This window comes from Pezoporus occidentalis, unplaced genomic scaffold (genome assembly GCF_034315485.1).
Source record: "Pezoporus occidentalis ecotype Australia unplaced genomic scaffold, CSIRO_AGI_Poc_V1 ctg167, whole genome shotgun sequence".
Classification (NCBI taxonomy): domain Eukaryota; kingdom Metazoa; phylum Chordata; class Aves; order Psittaciformes; family Psittacidae; genus Pezoporus; species Pezoporus occidentalis.
In genome coordinates, this window is record NW_026913499.1 from 505,001 (window position 1) to 519,719 (window position 14,719).

A 14,719-nucleotide genomic window follows, 5' to 3' on the forward strand; every position below is an offset into this window, starting at 1 on the left:
AGTTGTCGTTTCAGTTCTGATCTCTTGAAATATGTTCGGCATATTACTTGAAGGGCTACTGGCATCAATTCTGAATAGGTTTTCTTGTTACCTTTATGTATTGCAAAACAGCGTGTGTCAGATTCCTTAGAGTCTGTTCTAGTTTTCCTAGATTTTAATAATTTTATTTTTGCTGTGCTAATATATGCACAGTAAATTTCCCTGTCGTATCTTGACTTGCTGTTCCATTTCTGTCCTTTCCTGTGCTGCACAGCACCAGGAGGCAGGGCTAGTCCTAGCATTCATAAAAAAGAGAGAATTGGTTCCCCCTTCTGGGAAAACTGCCAGATATATACTACTTCAAAAGCTGAAATATATTCTAGAGAACTTTGATCAACAGTCTTAAAACATTAGGCTAATTCTTCCTTCATTTTCAGTGTGTGAGAAACCAAAAAGGTCAAATGTGACTTGAAATGCATGTCAATTAAGGTGGATGTGGAATGCCTGGGTTTTTGAAGAAAGTCATAAAGTCCAGCCTTTCACTGTTAACTATGAAATTTTTATAACTGTGCTTGCATTAAGAATACTGAGGCATTGTAGCATGTGTACTTTTAACAGTATTTCAAAAGTCTTTATGTATAGCTGTATTTTTGCATCAGCTTTCCCTATTCGACAAACGAGTTTTTTTCAATTCATAATGAAGACATTGTGCTGTCCATATACGGGTGATGGTTTCTACAGCAGAAAAGCTTTCTTGTTTAATTTGTGTTTAATAAACTTCTAAGAATATACTTGGTGGTTGGTAGGAAATAGAGAGTTGTGGCTCTCCTGTATAGCTTTAACCTGATACTGTTCTGATTGTCTGAAGGTATCCAACATGCTGCTGGTCTTCCATTGGATGTTATTGTCTAGTGCATGTCAGGAGCAACTATGTTCTGTGATCTGTAAAACCACGTTCCCTATGAAGGCTAAATGTGTGTAGGAGACTATTATCTGAATGGCAAGTGGGATTTGGATGACTTGTAAGGGTAGAAATTCCTAAGTGTACAATGAAATATTACCTGGCGTTCAAAAGGCTTGTGGCAGTGCTGAGTGTTTGGCACTGTTTTAGCTTGCATAGTTAGCATCTAAAACTGTTCCATTTGGACAGAAGACTGTCTTAATTGTTACTGTGCTTCTGTGACTTTCCTAAGATTCCATAGAAGTGTTTTTGTAAAATACAGTCACCATGCTTAATTTCACTATAAAATTTGTTTTCATAGATGTCTTTTGGTGACAAGCAATTGCTTTTTGGAGGAGTTTTTGTGGGCCTGTCCTATGATAGTGTTTCTTGCTTTTAATTTCAGTCATGTTTTCTTTATTTCAAATTAAAATATTGCCTTTCCTGATGCCTCATTAGTGGAAGCTCAGCATGGACAAAACAGGAGGAATGCTTCTTTCTGTCATGAGATAGAGGCTCTATTCTGTTTCAGACCCATGCACGGATACCCTTTTCAACATCTCCATGTTGAGATAGTGTCTCTAAATGCTGTATTTTGTGTTAAATAACATAACTTGAGATCTGGACTTTATTCTGCTTTCCCATTTTCTGACCTTTCTCATCTCTACATGCTTTCTTCTCTGATCTTGCAAGTTGTGTCCGTTCCACCCGTCCCTGTTTCATTTTCTTGGCTGTGTTAGGTGTATAGCTGTTCTCTTAGGCCTGTTTGGGTGGTGGTTCCCCATGTTTGTCTCTGCCTTCAAAGGCTTCTGTGACTTAGAGTTCATCGGTTGCCCTCTCTTTAAGAGTTACTGGATCTCAGGCCATTACTAGTGCCAAAAGGATTGCCAATTCTGAGTTCTTGTGAAGCTTTCCAACAGGAACGTTTATTTTCAGCCATTAAAATTTTATTTGGCTGAAATATGTACAATATTGATAAATGTTATATTAATGTGTACAAAATGTATGTTTGTGGAAGTAAATGTGAGCAGAAGCAAGTGGCAGTAAGATGCTGTTGGAGAAAGGACAAGCAGATGGTGACAGAAACCGCTCTTTCTGAATTTGTAGCTGCTTCTGAGTCCGGATGACATGAAGTAGTAGAATTCTTGATTTGCTTTCCAATAGGATATGTAGCAGTGTGGAAAACTATTTAATTTGCAGTCCCTTTCTAGTAAGGAGAATAAACAACATAGTACCTTGGGTCTTCTCATCTTACCCTTTGTGCTTCATCCTTCCATGTGTGGCTTGCTTTCTTGTAATTAGGGAAGTGGTATTTATAATAATTAGGTTCTTTCTTTTTCCATGTTTTCTGAGATGCTGTTGAAGTATTACCTAAATGAAATGAGAATTAAAAAACAAATCTTCATTACTTCACTTTCATTAATTCTAAACTACACTTTTGAGTCAAAGAAACATCAGGATAGTTCAACCACAGATAATCTTTGAACACAGCAGTATAAGTTTAAATTGCTTCTTGCTAAGTTTCGTAATGTGTTAAGTCTAGGGTCCAAAGTATGCTGAAAGATCATGCTAGAGGAAGAAGCAGTACATCTTTGCTACTGCGCCCCTAGGTAACGCTTGCAACAGAGCTATCAATAAGACCCTGAGGTATGGGGTGGCATCCTGAGCCATGGGTGATCCCATGGTCACTTCCAAGGGGGAGGTAAGCAACTGCTGGATACTGGAGTAAACACTCACAAAGCATTGCTAAAGAGCAGAAAAGTTGTAAATATTTGAAGTCGGGGGTGTAGAGCTCTATGAGTTCACTTTATGGGCTATTTTTTAAGTAAACCTTAGCTACTCAAATTTAAAGTATGTGAAACTGTGTATTGCAAAGAATTCCAAATTCATTACATTTCTGCCTTACACTGTTCCACCTTTCTTTCAGTTTCATTCTGGAATTGTAGGCCCCTGTTAGAGATTCAGACAAGGAACCCTTTTATCTAGCACTTACATTCATTATTCATTGTGCATTGTCAGTGGATTGCTACTTCAGGCCTGAATTAGAGATAATTAATCTTAGGAAAGCACTTGTAATTTCACACCTTATGAAGCACAATTGTCTCAGCACACTAATGCTGTGGTGGCAAAATACTCTTAACATTAGTTGTTGCTGTTCAGTATGGTATCTTTTAATATTTATGTGCAGTCAAGTCTTTATTTTGCTTACTTGTGTGCAGGTTTATGTTACAGCAGTCATGCTTGTGTTTTGCTTTGGAAATACTTTTTTGTATTTTTATTTTATACAGGATTTCAAACAGAAATATGTAAAATTTGTATTTAATGGTGAGGTTAGATCTTTATCCTTTTCAATGCTGAAAAGGAAAACTTGAAAAAGTGATGGACTTCAGAGCAAGAGGAATCAAGTAGATTCCCAACTAGGCATGTTACTTCAGATGATGAGTTAAGTTCATAGCTGGTAATTAATCAGATACTGCCTACACTTAGAAGCTAAGGCCTGCTGTTTTCCATCTGATGGTTAAATCTATACCTTCTTGCTCTGCAGACAGTTTTCCTCAAGCTCTGGTTGCGTTTGTGAGGATGTATGTAAGAACTTTACTCAGAAAGTTAATTTCATGTATTGTAGTCTCTTTGTTTTGTTTACATGGCTGCACAGGGGACAGTTCCTGCTCTGCATCTTACAATAGCTTAGAAACTATTCTAAAAAGACCAGTATCTCTTGACAGTACTTATATCTCACATTTCTAGAATGCTGAAAGGATAAGTTATAACCTATGCTCGCCTAAATGTGCTGGAGAAGTGATTCAATGCAAAGTTGCTAGAGAGATTCCTTAGTTGCGTAGCACACGGGGATATTTTGGTATAAGTATCTATATAGACTTCTCTGCCTTCATATGATATTGATTGCGGTAGGAGATGAAAAACTGACAGCTAAAAATGGACTTTTTCTTTCACTTAGCGTTCTTGCTAAGTGGAAAAAAAACGTGGCTTTAAAAATGCTCTCAAGTCTCTTCAGCTGTATTTTCCCAGTTGTTTTCAGGAATTTCACAGTAATTGCTAACTGAAGTATAGTGCTTACCACGAGATTTTATTTGATTACACTCTTCATGAAAAAAGGCACATAATAAACATGTTTACTATATTTGTTGCTTATTATCAGATTTTCTACAGCAAGCATAATTCATTTGTAGAAATGTTTATGGTAGTCCTTGAAAACAGAAGTTGGGGGGAAATAATTACAATTTTAAATAAGCGTATTACACTGTACAATTTGTGCTGACTAGAGAAACACACCTCCAATCTGAATTACTCTGTGATTCTGACCTCATGTGGAGTTACGAATTAGTATTTATTGTCAGTCTAATTAATGCCCTAGCAGTCTAATCAAAATGCAGCAGTATTTATTGATAGCCATTTACAGTGACGCTAACACTTGCAGTCTAATTACTACTAATTTCCGATAATTGATGTATGGAGCATCATCTCCTAAACTCTGCTGGCAGGAGGATGCTGGTGGTGGCTCTACATTGGATTATGCTGGGTGCTTTCAAGCAGGCAGTTGCTGATGCTTTGTGCTGATCCAGAAGCTTACAGATGTTAATAACTCTGGTTTTGTTAGACCTTTATTGTATCTGCTGTAATTTCCTTAAGATTGTGCAGTTGCACAAAGCTGAGCTAAGAGCAAGTTAAGCAGAAATCATTTGACTGTAATGACTCTGTTGCAGTTCAGTCACTCAGCTGCAAGGCATATGCTGCTACAGTTAAAACCAAATGCAGAAAATAAGTGCAGGCCAAGAAAAGTCCAGACAAAAGGTTGCCAGTCCTTAGGCAGTTGGTTTCCGTGGCAGTCTGAGGCCTGCTAACAGCAATTGCAGTACCATCTTTACAGGGTGGGAGATGGATAAATCTGTGTGCGGCACTCATGCTAGGGAGGGGGGAGCATAAGCTGACCTTTCAGCTTGGTTTGCTGAGTAGCAGTAGCTGAAGATGGAATTAGTCTGCTTGCAGTGCTGTAAGCTGCTACAGTTGTAATGGAAGTACTGACATCCTTCATATTGTTACATCAATAGCCAGCCGGCAGTAAACCACAAGCAAAGGACAGCTTCTCCTGCACCATTGTCTGGTCCTCAGCAGCTCCTGCAAAACAAGCTGAGCACTGCCAGGTGCCATGTGTAATTTTGACACTCACTTAAAAGGATGTTCTTAAAGTCTTTCACTGTGGCTTCTGTTTTTCAGTGTGAGACATTCTTCAGTGTTGAGCCATCTTCTGGTGATGAAGCACAGAGGTTTTCTCGTTGCGTTTACAGTAGCTTCCTTGTGTGAGCTGACACGGCTTATTACACCAGGGGCCTCTGATCTGAACTGCAGCCGTTTGGCAAAGTGGAAAGATAATCTGTTCAGAAAGAAAATCTCTGCAAGCTGTTTGAATCTGATATGGCAGGGCAGCAGCTCTTCAGAGGCCATGACTGCTTGATTTTTGGTGGGTTTTGTGGTGCAGTTGTTTTTGCTTGGTTTTGTTTAGGTTTTTTTTTGGTTTGTGTGTGGTTCTCCCCAACCTTATTGCTGGAGGAGGTTAATGTCTGTGAAACTGAAATTCTGGACTTCTGGGAAATGCTGTTTGTAGCCTTTTGATGTTAGATCTAGGCCAAAATTTAATGGAGAGCCTCAAGAATGATATACAGTAAATGTTCAGATTGTAAGGATTAATTAAGACTCACTTTTTCTGTCTTGCTTTATTTTAGTCAGGTAACATTTCAAATGTCACAGCTTCAGCTCAAGTGAGTAACTTTACCACTATGCCGTATTAAGCATAGCAAAAGTATAGGGAGTCAGGTTTATAAAACTTAAGTCTGTCCTTTTATGAGAGCAGCTGCTTGGTGTAGTCTACTCCGGGCTGTTTAATAACAAGTTAGAAGTACTGGGAATACTAGCCAGAATGCACAGACACAATTTTGTCTTTCTTTCATGTGCCTTAATCCTAAATCTTTCACAGTCTTGAATCTAGGGTTTTATTTTTGTTGTGTTGTTATTCCTTTATGAGAGGTACCAATTTATTGTCCCTGTCGGTAGCATAGCTTAGACAAAACCTTGCTTGCAAAATTTGCTTGTTTAGGTGTGTAGGGAAATACTTTTACCATAGGTATGTTGATTTGCCTCGTGGCATATTGGAACAGTCATTAACAGGTGCAAGCTGCTCCGTGTTTTCACACAGTGAAGCTCTTTTGGTTTTGAATCTTGAAATTGTGCTCTGGTTAATTTCTCCAAGTGTTACAAGTAGATAATCTGTGGTCAATTTTCAGTCTAGAATTCTATCTGCAGCTTTGATTAGGTTCTCCAGTGTGTTTGGAGTTCTCTGTCTGTAACGTTTATAAGGAATATTCTTGTCTGGCTATTATCTGGAACTTAGCAGAAGTGTGAAGCTTCAAGACATGCCCCTACACTTGACCCTTTTCCCCTGCTTCCCTGTATACACCTTCATCGACTGTTTTTGGGAGAGGGGATATGCAATTTTCCATTTGCCTGGTCTATTAGGTTACAGGGAAAGGCAGTTTCAATCTGATGCCTTCCAAGTACTTCCTTAGTTGATGTGCTGCTTCTCATATCCAGAACTTTCCTAAATGTTTCCTGATAAAAATTCATTACAGTTCTTCATGACTATACCAAACACTAGGACTTTAATCTACTGTCAAAAAGGTTAAAGAGCAATGTTTTATTACTCCTTTTGTTCAGAGTTGAGATCTGTAACACGTGCAGTCTACTTCACCTCCATCACTAAGTTTCCCAGCCTTAATTCATAAACATTTCTGTCTTTTCCATCAGTGTTATTGACCTTTTAATACTTGTAATTTCATATATAGCACTAACTTTTTTCTCTTAACTACATCTGAAATTGCTTTCTTTCTCAGTGTTAGCATTCCTTTCTTGTGTCTTACCCTGCTGTGCTTCTCAGGCTTAAGTGTTTATGTTACCTACAGTCTTGTCCTTGAATAATTGCTTCTAGCTTAGTCTGTTTATTTCCCATCATCCTGGTGCTGATATACCAGTAGTTGTGGGATGGTTTACTCCCTTTCTTTCTTGGTCAGTAGCTTTGTTTTCTTTCTTTCCTCATCCCCCTTTTCTTCTTACTATTTACAAGCTTGGCATTTCAATTTTCGACTTAAGAGTTGTGTTTCTGCCACAAAGTGAATCTTGTATCCAGTCCAGGCTGTTTTTTCTTATGCCAGCTTTGAAGACAAAAGATTGGATATCTGAAGGGAAGTAGTGGCTAGCCAAGAGCACATGTATGTTCTGTAAGGACTGTGCTCCATGCCTGAAATCCCTAGACCTTGACTTTGAGGAGAATGACAAACTTACTGTGTATAGAAAATGAAGATGAGGTTTAGTAGATCATATGTGGACTTCCTGTTTTGTTTGATCTTCTTTGGGGAGAGTCACATGGGCAGTTATGCAGTCAGTTTAAGAGGTGACTTCTTTACAGACATTCAGTACTTGGTGCTGTGAATCCTTATTTTTGTTTCTGGGGTTAGTGGGAAGATATGAAATGGAAGTTGTCAGCTGTTGAGCTTTTGATCATTTTGAGCGGATGGAACCAGGTACAAGTGATCTTCACAGCACATAATACATCTTGAGACCATCTTAGAAAGAAATGTGTATTGAAAGGATACAACTGGAAAAAGTAATCTCATGTATGTAACGGCAGTTACTAAAACTCACAGTACGTGTCTCTTACTCTTCTCTGGAACTGAGTATCTTGAAATGTAATAGTATGCAGACCACACAGGACTTAAACAAAACAAACCCTCATCAAGATTTATTTATTCAGAAAGTAATTTCAGATGACAGGAGAAAGTTTCCTTGAAGAAGTAACATTTTGGTCGTTTCTAAGGGAATTAGTTGGTGTCAGTATGTGAAGATACACATCTGAGCAAGTGAGGTGGGAAGGGAACCCAAAGGTGGTAAAAAAAGGGAGTAAAAATAGACAGATTAAATATAGGTTTGTAGAATGTGGACAAGGACTAATGGCAGGAAAAAGTTACTCCAAACATAAAATGAAATCACTGGAATGCAATGTGGTTAACCGGAGGAGGCAAAAATGAGATACATTGCAGAGTAATTTGGAGCAGATGGAAGGCAGAAAAAAATGAAGAGCAGAGATATCCAACTGTAAAAGGCTGTAAAAGTCAAGGTGACAGATGAGGGCTTAGGAGAAAGTGCAGTAGTAAACAAATTACAGAACCCAAGTCACTTTGCTTGCTGAAGGGAAGGAAATGGGAGAGAAAGAATTGGAGGTGACAGTGCAATTTTGATCTTGAGAGAAGTGAGTGAAAATATGCATTATTTAGAATAGAAAAGGAAGACTGCAGCGAGAGACCAGAGAAAAAAGGTATGCTCAATAACTAAAAAGAATCAGTTTGTGATAATGGTGTGGCAGGAATGGGAGAAATTGCTGAGATTTGGATTAGAAACAACTTGAAGGAAATGTGCTGAATTATTGCTGTGTGTTTGAACAGATATGCAGAGGTGGCAATTAGTCATTGGGAAACTTGTACTTACAGTGGACTTGTTTCCTATGAGGGGGGCTAAAAGAATTGATCTCGCAGGAAATCAGTACATCAAAGCATTAGGGGTATTTCTTACTGCAATGGTATGTCTTGCCCACAGTATGCGTAACTTGGATTGCTTTATGGATGCTATGGAATAATCATAATGATTGTTCAATTTGCTATATTGTTATTACTTAATAAAAATGTCTTATCTCTTGTGCATAGATATTTGATTTAATGGATGCCAAAGCCCGTGCTGACTGCATCAAAGAAATAGATCTTCTTAAGGTAAAAGATTTGTTTAAAAATGTGTGGCCATCATATAAGTACATTGTTTTTCATAGATATGCTGGAGGTGTCCACTTGTAGGGTTTTGATACCTTTCACTTAAGGTATCTTGTAACATTTAGAGCTTTAAAAGTTAACATTGTGAAGTAAATCCCATAGAAAAAATGGGTGACTCTTAAAGTAGAAGTTTCTGCTAAAACCCTCAGTGTTGTAAATAACTGTGTTCTGTGTACAGTAAAGTACTGATTTTAAAAGTTGGCTTTGTGTTTCAGGTAACAGTTAAGCATACTATTGGATAGGTACATTGAAGCAAAATCCTTCTAAAATTGCAGCTTCAGTCATGATTTTGACTCTAAAATGCCATCGTGTTCTTGCAAAAATACCTACCTGTAAATGATTCTCATAAACATCCACTTCTTGTGTCACACTGAAATAGATTGAAGGGGGGGGTTGTTTGCCTAAGTGAGAATGTTTCTTTTGTCAGATGGATAAGAAATGCTGTACACTAAAATGTGCATTATTATTCTGCTTTCTTAGCAACTGAATCATCCAAATGTAATTAAGTATTATGCCTCATTCATTGAAGACAATGAGCTGAACATAGTGTTGGAATTAGCAGATGCTGGAGATCTTTCTAGAATGATAAAGGTAGGTGTTAACTTAAAAAAAAATGAAAGCCTGTAGTGTTCAGCTTCCTTGGATTGTCATTCTGTGTGCTCAACACTGGGTGAAATGCAGTGAAAATTTAAGGAACCGTGGAGAAAAGTGGACTGTTTAAACTGACTGTCCCCAGTGTTGATGCTTATGTAAGTATTTTTTAACACCGTTGCCCAGAATGTAGGTGCAGATGGGGACATAAATAGACCAAAATTATATCATGGCTGGGGAGAAGGGGAAAAAACCCCAAAAGGAAAACAAAAAGCCCCAAATAAACAACAGGAAAACCCATCCAAAAAAAAAACCACCAAAACTTGTAAAGAAAAGCACTGTAACTGCCATTTAAATCAATGCATTTCAACTGCCTTCTTGATTTTTCAGCACAACTGTGTTTTGTCTTCCAATATTCTATTCTCTTTAATGATAGTGAAAGCAGAGAAGGGCTGGCTTCATAAGGTAGTTTCTTCTAGATCTTGAACTTCAACTGCTAACCACTTTAGCACCAAAGATTAAAATGAACTGCATCATTTTATAGGTCTAGTTGAATATTTCTTTATCTTGAGACTAACAAACATTCTGAAAATATATTTCATATTTGGGTGAAGTCACATGCAGTGAACTTAAAACAAAATGTTTTGGGTTAATTGCTTTCTTTTATAGTTCTTAGGTGTCTGTGTTCTAGTTAATCGTGAAAATTTATCCAAGTGCCAGTGTATAAGCTTTGTATTCTGAAACTTATACTAACTTTTAATTAGCTGTGTCATCTTTGTTTGTCATTTGACAACTACTGCTCTCTTTCCCTACCCTTTTTGCACTGTGTCTTGGTGTCTTGGTTTAACTATGTCCCTTTGGTGAACTCTTCTGTGTTCATGCCAATGTTATTGTTGTCAATGCAGGGTAACTCTGGGAACAAATAATGCCAGTCAATTAGCATTCACTCAGCAACAGCCAGGCACAGGATGGAGTTATGCTGTTTTGCTTAGGACCTACATGAATGGAGAATGTTAATTTCTTCATTAATGATTTTCATATGGATTGGTGGGGTTTTTTTTGTTTTTTTTTGGTTTTTTTTTTTTAGCTTTTGAAGAATATTCCCTTTTAGATTGATAATTGCAAGGCAGGACAGTAAAAATTTGGTTCTTAACAGGTTGACAGCATTCTGTTAATATTTATATCCAAATCTGATATTTTTCTCCATCTCATGAATTATTAATTCTGTGGGCTAACATTTCATAAAACATAAAGGAAGGTTTGTCTTTTCTTTTGAATGTTCAGTTTTGACACAGCAGTTATTAATATGAGTACTATGTGACAGATTGCCTTATGGCATGTCTGGTCTTATGACCCATTGAAGGTTTTTGTTTTTCCTCTGCTTTCTTTTGTTTTGCTTTTTCCTCTGCTTTCTCGGGTTTTTTCCTCTGCATTTTTTTTTTCCTTTTAAATCCAGTGTGTGAATAATGGCTTCTTCAGTGCAGTTGGCCTCATTGTCCAAGTCAGTGGGTATTTCTTACAGCCTCAATCTTGGAGGCACTTTGTGATTGTCCTCTTAACATAGGGATCATGTTTAATGTAGCAAACTTGGATTGCTGTTTGATGTTAATGACAGCTTATCAGGCTATTATTAAATATGTATGAGGTGTCACAGTGCACCCTGTCTTCGTGCTGCTGGTGGAGGAAATGGCTTGGTAGACTGCTTGGATGGTATGATTTTAAATGTGGGGCTTATCAGTTATATTGCATTTTGTAAAGAAGTATTCTAAAAATTGCCTGAAAAATAAATGATATATGGTAGTGTGGAAACTTCCTAGCAGAATGGCTGCCTGTCACACTACTAAGACAAGTAGCTATGTTGTGTTGTTGAAACAAACAAACCATGCTATGGCTTATAGCATTCTTGTTAGAATGCTGTTCTAAGTTTGGTGGAAGATGTGGAGGTATTCTCAGAGGAGTGCCTGGACACCAGACTTGTTTGTGATTTGTAGAAAAGATCAAGCATACTTTTGAATTTGTAGGTGACCACAGCTTGAGTGACACTGAAACCAATGTTAATGTGAGGGAAAACTACTTAACTAGTTTACTTAGGTATTTGTTATAATGTTATTGGCACATCAGAGAATACTTACAAAGCTGTGGCTCACAGTGAACCTTAATGAATTCTTTAGTTCTTCCCTTAATGAACCACATCCTTGCTGCCCAGCTTTTGTACCATCCCTCTTGTTACCTGTGAATAATACTCTCTTTGTCCCTATTGAGTAAAAAGCTGAGGAAAATCATTTGGTGCATTCATATGGATTCTAACAGAATTCATAGAATCTGTTGATAAAAACAAAAAGGAAGAAAAAGCAGCTGTGCATTGGCATTTACAAACCTCTAATTTCATTCTATCTCATGTTCTGTTCTATGTACACACGCAGTTTGAATTCATTTCACTTAATGTTTTTTTTTCATTGTCACAGGGAGATAATTTCAGTGCAGCCTCCATTTGCAGAAGTGAGGGGATCCCAAATTGAGGATTCCTTATCTCACAGCTTTTAATGATCTGGTAGAATTCTTGGGCATGGCATGTCAGTAATACTGAACAGGAAATGTGATCAGTGAGGGGGAAATACTTGCATTTGAATTGCAGTTTTGCACTGGAATATGTATGTACCTCAGTACTGTGTAAATGGTGTGTAGGGGTGGCGAAAGAAGGAAAAATTTTTGATTTTCTCTATCTGTGGCTGCTGAATCCTATTGCATCAAAGATTTTACAAGTAAATGATTAGTAACTATTGTGCTAGTTCCCAACTGCTCATGGCCTGTGATAGTACGTGGTTGAGGGTTGTTCATGGGAAGTCCTGTTGTTACCTTGTAATACCACCTCCTTTTGCAATACAAAAATGCATTGAAAGGCAGGTTTGAGGCTTGATCCTTTTTCCTATTAGTTGTCATTCACCACCGCAAAGAAAAATTCTTCTGTAATAAGCAGATGATTCAGTAAAAATAACTGGTTAGTGAAGTCTGTGCTGAAGATGTTGATACAAGAGAATTAGAACTATTTTTCAGGATAATTAGCATATTATTTAAGATTAAATATAAAGTTATTAGGCTTATAAGAAGGGGTGTTATTGACACAAAAATGTGGTGGTTTTTTTTGTCTTAATCAGCAATGAACTTCCAGATCTATTTAATTTCTGCAGATATATTTTTCTAGCAAATAATCTTAGCACACAAAATGCTGCACATTTTAAAGTGAATATGGCATACAGATTTTAAAAATAATAATGTTTTGGGAACAAGTATGAAAGCTTTCATGTGAAGTCAAAAATATCTTTACAGCGCTGTCAACTTAAATGGCTGTCCTAGGTTCAGCAGTAGCAGTCATTTTTCTCCTTGGTAGCTGGTGCAGTGCTGTGTTTGACTTTCAGCCTGGGAACAGAGCTGATAACAATGATGTTTTGGTTTGGCCAAGGACTTTGTGAGCCTCATACTCTGCCAGGGAGGAGGGGAAGCTGGGAGGAAGCAGAGACAGGACACCTGACCTAAACTGACCAAAGAGATATTCCATACCACAGCACGTCATGCCCAGGATGTAACTGGGAGTGAGCCAGAAGCGCTAGGGCACTGCGGGGTTGGACGAGGTATTGGTCGGTGCTTGGTCAGGTGGGGTGGCGCAAGTTATCGGTCAGCTGGTGCTGAGGTGTTGTATTCTCTTTCCTTGTTATTTCCTTTATCATTGTTATTATTGGTGGTAGCAGTAGCGATCTGTGTCATACCTTAGTTACTAAACTGTTCTTATCTCAACCCGTGGGAGTTGCATTCTTTTGATTCTCCTCTCCATCCCTCTGGTAGCGGGGGGGGAGTGAGAGAGCGACTGCGTGATTTATGGCTGACTTTGTTTAAACCACGACAATGGCAAATAATGTGAACTCTACAAAATGTCACCTAGCCACTTCACCTGCTCTTGAGAGAATGCTGTTTGTGTAAATTAAAAAAAAACCCTAACAAAACAACAACCCAAACAAACCTATAAATAGCTCTGTAAAATAAGACAAATACTTCAAAACTTCTCTTCAATATGAAGTTCACATTGGTATCTCAGGTTTCTGTAGTTGGGAACAGTGAATTCTGTGTCCTTAAACATACTTCGTTTTTATAGTACAGTTAAAATACAGGGAGAGTAACTTCTTTCCAAGCAACTGGCACATATCTAAATTGCTTGTTGCAGTAGCTGGAGCTCTGTTGAGACTTGTTTGAAATCTCATCGATTAGCATTCTTGTGTTTCACCAGTGGTGGTTATTTTGGGCTTCACTATGTGAAATTGCGTCAGACAATTTCTCCTCTCCGTATGGTCTGGGATGCAGACCCTTCCTCTTTTCCCCACGCTAAAATACATTAGCAGTGATTTTTGTTTTGGAACTTATTTGCAGTACTCCAGGGTTGACTTAACTTGCCTGTGCTGCATTATGGAATAGTCTGCCCTTTTTTAAGCATGGAAGCAGTTTTAGCTTCAGCCATTGGCAGCTTTGCCAGCCCAGAGTGCTGTTCCTGCCTGTGTGAAGCAACCAGAACTGTTGCCGGATCCATGTGACTGCATCCTGAGCATGTTACTGTGTGAGGTGGCTATTGGGTGAGATGGCAGCCTTTGGGGATTTATAGACATGTTGCAATGGAGGTGGATTTGGAAGGAGCATAGGGGCACTGGGTAGTTAGTACAGTCTGCCCTATCTTAAGTGTTCTGTGGTGTCTATGAGGCTGGACAGCACTGGATGGAGGGTTATTCACATCATTCTGAACTCAGGTGTTGATATAGCGCAGGTCAGAAACTCCACCATGAGTTGCTTTTGTGTTCCTTAGCAGTGCTGCTTGCCCCACTGTTGTTACAGCATGTTAGAGTTGGAGGGTGCACCTATTGCTACAGAAGCTACTTACTTTTTCTGTCTGCGAGTTAGCTGCACTGGATTGCTGGATGCTAATGGCCCATGATTCACAATTCTCAGTACAGTGAAGCTGACCATGTTGCTGAGAATGGAAACTTGTTTTTTCAGACTGTTTCTTTATCTTACAAAACACTGACTTACAACTTTATCAGTCATAGGAAATAGCTGGCATTCATGTTTGGAAGGCTGGTGGGACAATGATGATGTCTCCAGTGTAGTTTGAATAGCAGTGTTGCAGAAGCTGTATTCTGCTGTGCACACGTGTGCAGCATGGCAGTAACTCTGCTTGCTGTTGGGGAAGGCAAAATTTAGCTGTGTTAAGAATGTTTGTTAAAATACAACAATTTCATACTGAAATGCTGCATGCCAGCTGTCTGCTTGAGGGTGTGTG

At 38.4% G+C, this 14,719-nt stretch overlaps 1 protein-coding gene across 1 annotated transcript in view; it reads left to right on the top strand.

Moving 5' to 3' along the window:
* The window catches only part of NEK7 (NIMA related kinase 7), a 68,699-nt gene that overhangs the window by 20,535 nt on the left and 33,445 nt on the right, over nt 1–14,719 (top strand). Inside the window, exons 4-5 of the mRNA XM_062613442.1 lie at nt 8,689–8,751; nt 9,289–9,399. Coding sequence (XP_062469426.1) covers nt 8,689–8,751; nt 9,289–9,399 — 174 coding nt within the window. The remainder of the gene's footprint in view (nt 1–8,688; nt 8,752–9,288; nt 9,400–14,719) is intronic.